General features: G+C 41.5%; 1 protein-coding gene across 1 annotated transcript in view; it reads left to right on the top strand.

Moving 5' to 3' along the window:
- The first annotated feature begins 20 nt into the window (after positions 1 to 20).
- The window catches only part of Slc25a40 (solute carrier family 25 member 40), a 31,865-nt gene continuing 21,235 nt past the window's right edge, over positions 21 to 10,650 (top strand). The window contains exons 1-5 of the mRNA XM_052173157.1: positions 21 to 219; positions 4,240 to 4,311; positions 4,428 to 4,535; positions 6,080 to 6,139; positions 7,959 to 8,065. Of these exons, the coding sequence (XP_052029117.1) occupies positions 4,436 to 4,535; positions 6,080 to 6,139; positions 7,959 to 8,065 (267 nt within the window). The 5' untranslated portion in view covers positions 21 to 219; positions 4,240 to 4,311; positions 4,428 to 4,435. The remainder of the gene's footprint in view (positions 220 to 4,239; positions 4,312 to 4,427; positions 4,536 to 6,079; positions 6,140 to 7,958; positions 8,066 to 10,650) is intronic.

The following is a 10,650-nucleotide window of genomic DNA, read 5'->3' as shown; positions in this document are numbered from 1 at the left end:
GGTGACCCCGCCCACGCCACGCCCCCAGCGCGCCGGCTCGCGGGGCCTCAGACCCCTGGTTCTCCGGCGTCCCCTTCGAGTTCCGGCGCCGCTCTGCAGACTTGCGAGTGTGGGGCAGCCCGGGCAGTGGACGCAGTCAGCCTCGGAGGCTTCGCCCCATGGCCGTCGTCCCCTGCTAGGTTTGCCGGGGCCCCGGCCTTGCAGTCGCCTCGCCACCAGGTACTCCAGTTAACCCGGTGTGGGACGCGGGCTCCCGCCGACCTGCAGACAGGCCGCAAAGGTCCCGGGTGGCCGCGGGGGCGGCGGGGCCGGGGTCCACCCGCCGGATCCGACCCTCGCCACCCTTTGGGTACTTTGTTCTGTACAGAGCTGCTCTTTCTCTCAGTGTGTATAATTTCCTTTTTTTGCAGCAATAAAAGAGTGGAAAATGAAGTCTCAGGGTTTTTCCATCTGTAAAACGGGAATAGTTACCGGGATTACGGTGAAGACGAAATTCAAGTGTCAGTGATTTGAATTTTGCTTTGTCACAAAACTTGTTTGGAGTATACTTCTGCTCTTGGTACCCTTACAGACGTTATGCTCTGTACTGTTCTGCATTTCTTAACTCCTCGCTATCATAGACACTCCTTGCAGTATTGATTTTTGATGGAATGCCTCAAGACAGTCAGTGCAAATAAGTATATTCAGGCACAGAGAGTGAATTGTGAGACTATTAGCCAAAGATAACGTTAAGTTGGATTAGGGTTGCTAAAAGAAATGATTTTGTTTTAAACAGGTTAAGGATGGAAGCTGGAGCGACAGTCTTGGAACTGTTTGTATTTATTAAACTGCTTAAGGCAGTTGGAGATAATTTGTAATCACAAGGATTGTATGAGGGAGGGAGCCAGAAAGGGAAATATGTGTTAAGAGACATTGTACTGATGAATTTACATACCCTTGCTTAACAGATCTTGAGAAGGTGGAGATATAGTTTGGGCAAACGTTTAAAAAACTTGGGGCGAGGATTCAATTTTCAAAGTGTAAGCTACAGAAAGAGCGCAGAATTCCCATGTTTGTAAAATGGCTTAATACAGAGTAGAGTTAAAGCCACGAGGGAGGACTGAATGCCTTGTAGTAGAGCTTGGGAGATGAAGAAGTGGGGAGAGTCAGGGGATAAGGAATTGTGAAGAGAGGGAGAGCAAGCTGAGGAGTTGGAAGAGATTGGGGACAAAACTTAATGGTGGGAAGGCATGGCATTTTCTTACAGAATTGAGGTGGCCCCGGCTTGACTAATCTAGGAGTTGGATAGTTCTGAGGCTTCGATTTAGTCTGTGAAAAGGGGGTACTGGTTCTTAGCTGTTAGGGGATTAAGGGGAATGTTCTTGAAAGCCTAGTACAGTCCTCGAACTGTAAAAACTCTAATTACCGTCTTGTTGCTGACCCTTGCACAACTCTGTCCCCAGCAGAGTTCAAACTGACTGAAACCTGAACAGTAGGCTGGTTATGGTATGGGAGGTTCCCCTTCCTCTCTGGCAGTTAGAATGATAATAGGGGCCTTTACAATTTGGAAGGTACTATAGCAATATACTAGATGACAACCTGTGGACTTGAAGTCGCAGTCTGTGAGCACACTGAATGAAGAAAGAAGTGGTAGAAGAGGAGATAGGTTTTCTCTCCCTCTTTTTTTGTTGATGTTTTCAGGATATGGGAAAGATGTAATTATGTTTCTTTGGAAAATAATGAAAACTGGAAGTCATTTTATGCTCTTAAGAAAGGCGATTTATATTTCTTCTGAGATAGGACAATGAAAGAGTTGGAACCACGTTGTTAGACTCCCCCTTAATGTGTTATGTAAGGGATAATTCCAAACTATGAATAAGCAAAATATCTGCTCCCCACCTTGGTAGTGATTTTTCAGTCTACCACCCAGTGTCGGGTAGAACCCAAGTCTTACAGCAGCTACAGGAAGAAGGACCTGGTTGTATAAAGACAGAAGTCTCTACATATCCTGTCAATAATCAGGTCTATAAAAGAATGTGGTTTATGTTTTGGTTATTTCTCATTTTGAGATGGTCTCCCTTGTAGTCCAACCTAGCCTGGGACTTACTGTCTAGCCCAGGCTGACCTTGAATTCAGCAGAGATCCTCTTGCATCAGCCTCCCAAGTGCTGGAATTACAGGAATGATGACCATACCCAGCCCAAAGATCTTGAAAAGAGACCTTAACTGAGTACTTAAGATAATAGATGAATGGAACCAGTTATTTATACTAAGAAACAGTATTAAGACTGTCTGTATTGAGAAACAGAAACATTGGGCAGAATTTTGTGCATACAACTTGTTTTTGTTTTATTTTTTGAGACGTGATCTCAGTAGGTAGCTCTGGGTGTCATGGTCTACAAGTCACTATGTAGACCAAGCTGGCCTCAAACTCAGATCTGCCTACCTCTGCCTCCCAAGTTCTGGCCTGAGAGCTGCAAGCCAACTTGTGGCCCATAAATTAAATGCATCCTAGGATACCTATGAATGTGTCCCAGCACATTGGAAGATGACAACATGATGTAACGGTGTGGTGTCAAAAGTTGGCACACCCCTAGAACTATGTGAACATTTACTTGGCTATGAGTCAAGAGAACTTAATTCAGTTAGAACTAGTCTAGCCTTAAAGCAATTTTATGACCTTAGACAAATTCTAAGTAAGTGTGTGTGTGTGTGTGTGTGTGTATTCTAGACAGTGAACCAAGTACTTTGTGCTTTACCGATGAGTTGTATATTAACCCCTTAGTTCTGTAATTTTCTTGTCTACTAATGAAGTTAATATCTATGCAATCTACCTGAACCATTTTTGTGATTATCAAAGGAGGCCTCATCAGCTTTTTCCACATCATGTCCAACATAACCAAATACACAATTTTATATTCTTGCATTTAGATGATGAATACTTTTGTAATACCTATCACTTTCCCGTTTTATTTCTTCCATTGAAGCCTTTCTTGCCAAAAGGTGTTTTCTTTCTTTCCTATTCATAGTAAGCCTGACTTAGACCCAGCATTTATCTACTGCTCACTTGAGGCCTCTAATAATAATTATTTGTATTAGACTTATTTGCCAACTGTTGATATGTAACTTTGTGGTAGCAGTGTTTAGGGGAACAGAGAGTTCAGCTCGTGACATCCAGGAAACAGAGGACAGGGAGGGGACAAGACATGTAGTGTTAAAGAGAGAGGGTGTGAGAGTGGACTGACTGGTTGGACCTTCCATCCTTCTGTATCCGCTCCCCGGGCCAGGGATTACAGGTGCTCACTGCTGTGCCAGGTCTTGTAGTAAGGGGGTTTTGTTTGTTTGTTTGCTTGCTTGCTTGGTTTTGATTTCTTTGAAACTGGGTTTCCCTGGGTTTTCTGGCTGTTTTGGAAGTCAGTATGTAGACCAGACAGGCCCTGAACTGACAGAGATTCTCCTGTCTCTACTTCCCAAGTGCTGGGGATTAGAGGAATGTGGCACCACACCCTGCTCTGTATTTCTGTGTTATAGCCTATTTTAGTTTCCTTGCTGAGGTAAGTGTAGGAAGACTACAAAAAGATACATGAATTGAATATTATACCAAAATGGTTTCCCACTGAAATTTGAAAATCAAAGTATAAGAGATTGTTTAAGTGTAATTATATACTACTCTGTAAGCATGAAAAATGACATAAACATTTTTCATAATGTTTATAGCAGAGTACTAACTAAACATAAATAGTATTTACTGTTTTTTTTCAAAACAGAACATGTGCACATATATCAATCTGTGTTCGTGTATATGTATATGACTTTAAAAAAGTAATAATATTGCCTGTCTCATTAAGTTTTTGTAAAGATACTGATTAAAATTGTATGTTTTTATTTTATAACTATATAGCAACTATTGGTATGCAATAAAAGTTATGCATTATATGCATTATAATAAATGGTAGTTTACTCCAGAATAGACAAAATATCTAAGTAATGTTTATCTGTGAACGTAGAGATTTTGTAAATTTTCATCCCTTCGCTGCTTTTGTTCTGGCTCCTGGCCAAAGGATGCTTCTGTACCAGTTGGTTACCTGTCCTGAAAACGCAATACTCCTCACCCAGCCTAAGCAGACACATTCTCATCATTGGGCATATGCTCTTAGTGCAACTGCACACTAGCTTCCGTTTATAACTGACTGACTTTTGGCAGTGATAAAAACGTGTCTTGATATAATTTCATTCTATTCTATTTTGTTTATTTTTGTAGTGCTGAGGATCAAACCCAAGGCTTGGGCATGTTAGACAAGCACTCCTGATTGTTGTTTTTATAACTTAACAGGTAATTTTGAAGGCATTTGCCATTCAACTTTATTACATATATACATCACTTTATTATATATTTATATGCACATATATTATCTTAATTTTTGCTTTAATGGATTTTTTTTCAACTAGTTAAAAGTATGGAGCCTGAAACTGAAGGGCCACCACCAACAATCCAAGTGACACCTGTCCAGCAAATGATTGCCTCATGTACTGGAGCTGTGTTGACATCACTAATGGGTAAAATTACGTTACCAGTACAGATTATGTAACTTTGACTGTTCCATTAGCGTCTAATATCCGTGAAGTAGTGATATTATTTTTGAGGGGTGTGGTGTGGGACACATGCGCATATGTATGTTTGATGTTTGTGCACATGTGCACTTGGCAGCCAGAAGCCAACGTCAGCATCTTCTGTTGCTCGGCCCCCGATTTGCTTGTGTGTCTGTGAATTTATGTGTGTACACACGCAGGCTTACATGTGTGTATGCAAGTGTGTGCAGCCCAGAGTTCAGTGCTGGATGCCTTCAGTCCGTCTTCACTTTAGTTTTTGAGACAAGGTCTCTCACTACAGGCAGAGCTGGCTAGCAAACCCCAGGGATCCTCTTTGTTTTGGCCTTCCTGTGCAGGGAGTCCAGTCCAGTCCTGCGGGGCCCACTGTTTAAATGTGGATGTTGGGGATTCAAACTCCAGCCTGCACGCTTGTGTGGCAAGTGAGGGGTTTCAGCGGAGTATTACACACCTTTCACTCTAGGACTTGGGAAGCAAAGACATGCGGATCTTCGTAGGGCAGCCTGGTGTACATAGGAGTTCCAGGACAACCAGGGCCACATTAATAGAGGGACTCTTAAACAAACGAAAGACAAAAAAGGGAGGGAGAAATGGATTTTTAAAATAAGAATTCATGGAGGTCCCTGTCAACATTATTAAACTTTTTAGAATTCTTTTAAGTCTTTTAAACTAAAAAGAAAAAGAAAAAGAAAAAAGAATAAAATATTTGCATATAGAATAACATAATTTGGGTAACTTAAAAGAGTTTCTCAACTCTAATTTGACTAGTTTGTTTAATTAAGCTAACAAGTGATTAGAACATATAAAGCAATTGTTTTATGTTGTATCTTTAAGTTAGAATTCAAGTTCATAATGGCCATAAAAATTACCTAATGTGACTTTCTTGTTCTCTGATGTGGTTTCTTGAAACCACAGTTTAATGGTTTTTCTCTTATTTTCATGAACTAGAGCATGCAAAGGAAAGTAAGAGGCAAATGTTCCTCTTGTTCCTAAGTAGACGGCATAACTTAATGCTGTACAGAGAGATTGATTGATCAGATTGGGAAGACTAACACTGTCTGATTTTTAGTTACTTGTAATATCAAGTTTTTCTCAAGTCTTTAGACTTTTAGAACTTTCATAGATTGCTTTAATGGATATATTTTCTAAAATTGCAGTGCTTTAGTTTTAACACTAATGGAATTGTAGTTGTAGACTGACATGACTAGTCCTTGTGAGAAGCGATTTGCAGTCTGTCTTATGGATAGAAATACTGAGGACCACATTAGGAGCACCTCAGTGGTGGGACACACATTAGGAGCACCTCAGTAGTAGGACACACATTAGGAGCACCTCAGTGGTGGGACACATATTCATTGCTATTTTTAGATGAACATCTTACCCTTTGATGGGAATGAGGAAAAGTATGACTTGATGTATTGTTTTCTAACTTACCATATACACCATAGAAATTTAGAGAGATCATATCTTAATTAAAATTTATATATCCACAGTGACACCCCTAGATGTTGTTAAAATTAGACTCCAAGCCCAGAGCAACCCATTCCCCAAAGGTATGTATATTAAACTTTGTTGTTGTTGTTGTTGTTGTTGTTGTTGTTGTAGAAACACTTTATTCAGAGGCTTGGGGACAGGTTGTGGAAGTCCACGCTGTCTGCTGTCCTGCGCAGGGCAGACCTCACAGATCTCCCTGTCGCTAAGAGCTATATTAAACTTTTTAAACTTGTTTTTTTTTTAGACTTTTAAAAATGTTACTGTATCATTTTTGTTTCCATGATATTTTTATTAATTTATTAGAATTGATGCCTTATCTAGAAACATTTTTTCACCATTTAATTGTACCTAGTGAGGTATAGGCAGAAAAAAATGTTTTTTGTTTTTGGTTTTTTGTTTTTGTTTTTTAATAAGAATTTGTGATTGACTATTTTGCTGGGTATAGTAGTCTGGGTTGGCATCTGTAGTCTCTCAGAGCCTGTAAAACATCTGTCTAGGCCTTTCTAGTTCTTAGAGTTTCCATTGAGAAGTTATGTGTTATTTCAGTAGGTCAGCCTTTATTTGTTACTTGGTCTTTTTCCTTTATAGGTTTCTTTCTTTGTTTTGCATGTTTAGTATTTCAGAGAAAGCCTGCTGGAGTTGGGCGAGGGCTGAGTGGGGAGGAAGGTTGGAGGAGATAGGCTTTATCTGCTGGATGTGGGGGGGAGGGGGGCCTCAGCTGGTGGTCTGCTACCTAGATGGGTGTGAGACTGGGGGATTGGGTGTGGAGGAGAGGAGGGGGAGGGGAAGATCTTTAGTTAGCCTACCTGCTTCCCTGGGCTGAGTGGCCTACGGGTTCTGTTGGGGGCCCAGCATAAAGCAGTGAGTAGGGGGGGGGGGAATTTTGGAGGGGAAGAGCTGTGTGTTATTGGAAATGGGGCATGGGAGTGAAGGTGCACCACTGCAGGCAGTCTGCTGCAGAGCTGGGGATGACGCCTATGGATTGGATTTGTAGGAACAGAGGGGGAGGTGTAGATCTGCAGTTAGCCTGCCTGTTTCTCTGTTTGATAATTAAATAATTCTATATTGTTGGACAAGAATACCAACACTGTAATCAGCCAACTGTATAAAGGTAGGGAGTGTATCAAGCACAGTAGCAAGAGCTGGCTGAGCTGCAGTAAGCTGCCTTATGTGAATCCTCCCTGTTCTGAGAACGTAGCTCAGGGAGTGCATTGCTTTCCTTGCATGTATGAAGGAAAGGGAAGAATAATAAAACCTTAAATAAGTCTTTCTGTTAAGTATATAGAAACGAGGTCAAATGAATCATCACATTTCAGAGCAGGATAAATGTAAAAAGAAACTAAAAGGTTACTTTTTTGGACGTATTAAAAGTGTGGAAGCAGAGCAGATGACATCTTGACACACGGAAATTCTGTAGTTGACACAGGACAGTCTGGTCAGCAAGTGTGAAACCATTAGGACAAGCTGAGGTAAATTAGGTAAGCCGCCAGCTGGCTACACAGAGCAGCACGACTTGTATAACTACCACTTGTTCTGCTTATTTTGACATGAATTCCCCATGTGTGCCAGAGCTGACATGCAGACATGTTTCTTTCTTCCATCTCCCATCCCGCAGATAACCTAAAAAATACTTCTGTGTACAAGTTTTTGAAGCCATGGTTCAGAAAATACAAAACCCAATAATTCATTTTGTCACTTCACAGTGTGAGTTTAGAGGCCGGCTCTGACGTACCTTAAACAAATGGAGCTGATTGCGTAGGTTCCAGGCAGGAAGTTCTCTTCCCATACTTTTCTATTCTCTCTGTACGTGCATTTTATCTGTAAAACAATGATCTACCTTTGTGAACTGACTCCTGTAACTATCCTCTGCTTTCTTAGGAAAGTGTTTTTTATACAGTAATGGACTCATGGATCACATGTGTATCTGTGAAGAGGAGAGTAAGAAAGCGTGGTATAAGAAGCCAGGGAACTTCCACGGAACACTGGTAAGGACATGCCTTAGCTGCAATCCTTGTATGTTCCACGGAACACTGGTAAGGACATGCCTTAGCTGCAATCCTCATATGTTCCACGGAACACTGGTAAGGACATGCCTTAGCTGCAATCTTCGTATGTTCCATGGAACACTGGTAAGGACATGCCTTAGCTGCAATCCTCGTTTGTTCCACGGAACACTGGTAAGGACATGCCTTAGCTGCAATCTTCATATGTTCCACGGAACACTGGTAAGGACATGCCTTAGCTGCAATCTTCGTATGTTCTCTTTTTCTTTTTACTTTTTAAAATATTCTTTTTATTTTATTTTTTAATTGGTTATTTTATTTATTTACATTTAAATGTTATCCCCCCCTTCCTGGATTCCCATCCCCCACCCACCTACCCACTCCCGCCTCCCTGCCCTCAAATTCCCCTACACTGGGGCATCAGGCCTTCACTGGAACAAGAGCCCCTCCTCCCATTGATGCCAGACAAGGCCATCCTCTGCTACATATGCAGCTGGAGCCATGGGTCCCTCCTTGTGTACTCTTTGGATGGTGGTTTAGTCCCTGGGAACTCTTGAAGACTCAGGTTGGTTGGTTTTGTTGTTCTTCCTATGGAGTTGCAAACCCTTTCAGTTCCTTCAGTCCTTCCCCTAAGTCCTCCATTGGGGTCCCAGTGCTCAGGCTAGAAGGATCCCCATCTGTATTGGTCAGACTCTGGCAAAGCCTCTCCAGAGACAGCTATATCAGGCTGCAGTTAGTAAGCACTTGTTGGCATCTACAGTAGTGTCTAGGTTTGGTGACTGCATGTGGGATGGATCCCCAGGTGGGGCAATCTCTGGATGGCCTTTCCTTCAGTCTCTGATCCACACTTTGTGCCTGTATTTTCTTTAGACAGGAGCAATTTTGGGTTAAAATTTTTGAGATGAGTGGTTGGCCCCATTCCTCAACTGGGGGCTGTGCCTAACCTCTGGATATGGTCTCTACAGGTTGTCTCTCCCTTTTGTTGGGTATTTCAGCTAATGTTATCCCCCATTGGGTCCTGGGAGCCTCTTGCTTTGCTGATATCTAGGACTTTCTGGTGGCTACCCCTAGTTGCACATCTCCCATTGCGACACACCTTTGTTCAATTTCCTGACCCTCTGTACATCTCCCGTCTCCTCCCACACCTGATCCTATCCACCTTTTTTTCCCTCTCCCTACTCTCTCTCTCCCAAGTCCCTCCCACCCTCTACCTCCCCTGATTATTTTGTTCCCCCTCTATGTAGGACTGAAGCATGCACACTTTTGTCTTCCTTCTTCTTGAGATTCATGTGGTCTGTGAGTTGTATCATGGGTGTTCCAAGCTTTTTGCCTAATATCCACTTATCAGTGAGTACATACTATGTGTGTTCTTTTGTAACTAGGTTGCCTCACTCAGAATTATATTTTCTTGTCCATCCATTTGCTTAATAATTTTATGAATTCATTGCTTTTAATCAATGAGTAGTACTCCCTTGTGTAAATGCACCACATTTTCTGTATCCATTCCTCTGTTGAGGGACATCTGGGTTCTTTCTAGCTTCTGGCTATTATAAATAAGACTGCTATGAACATAATGGGGCATGTGTCTTTGTTATATGTTGGAGAATCTTTTGGGTATACACCCAGGAATAGTATAGCTGGGTCCTCCCTCAGGTAGCACTCTGTCCAATGTTCTGAGGAACCGCCAGACTGATTTTCAGGGTTGTTGTGCCAGCTTGCAATCCCACCTGCAGTGGAGGAGTATTCCTCTTTCTTCACATACTCACCAGCATCTGCTGTCTCCAGAGGTTTTTGATCTTTGCCATTCTGACTGATGTGAGGTAGAATCTCAGGGTCTTTGGGATTTGCATTTCTTTGATGACTAAGGATGTTGAACATGTCTTTAGGTGCTTCAAGCCATTCAAGATTCTTCAGTTGAGAATTCTTTGTTTTGCTCTGTACCCCATTTTTAATAGGGTTATTTGGTTCTCTGGAGTTTTTAACTTCTTGAGTTATTTCTATATATTAGATATTAACCTTATATCAGATGAAGGATTAGTAAAGATCTTTTCCAAATTTGTAGGTTGCCATTTTGTCCTGATAACAGTATCCTTTGCCTTACAGAAGTGTTTCAATTTTATGAGGTCCCATTTGTCTATATTGAGTCTGGGCCATTAGTGTTCTGTTCAGGAAATTTTCCCCTGTGCCCATGTGATCTAGACTCTTTCCCAATATCTCTTTGAATAGATTCAGTATATTTATGTGGAGGTCTTTGATACACTTGGACTTGAGTTTTGCACAAGGAGATAAGAATGGGTCAATTTGCATTCTTGTACATGCTGTCCACCACTTGAACCAACACCATTTGTTGAATATTCCGGGGTTTTTTGTTTTGTTTTTTTTTTTGTTTTTTGTTTTTGTTTTTTTGTTTTTGTTTTGTTTTTTTTGCACTGAATGGTTTTAGCTTCTTTGTCAAGAATCAGGTGACGATAAGTATGTGGGTTCAATTCTATTCTACTGTTCTACCTGCTTGTCACTGTACAGATATCATGCAGTTTTTATCACTATTGCCTGGTAGTACAGCTTGA

This window comes from Apodemus sylvaticus, chromosome 2 (genome assembly GCF_947179515.1).
Source record: "Apodemus sylvaticus chromosome 2, mApoSyl1.1, whole genome shotgun sequence".
NCBI lineage: Eukaryota > Metazoa > Chordata > Mammalia > Rodentia > Muridae > Apodemus > Apodemus sylvaticus.
Note: the sequence above shows the minus strand (reverse complement) of the source record. Positions and strands in the feature narration are given on the sequence as shown.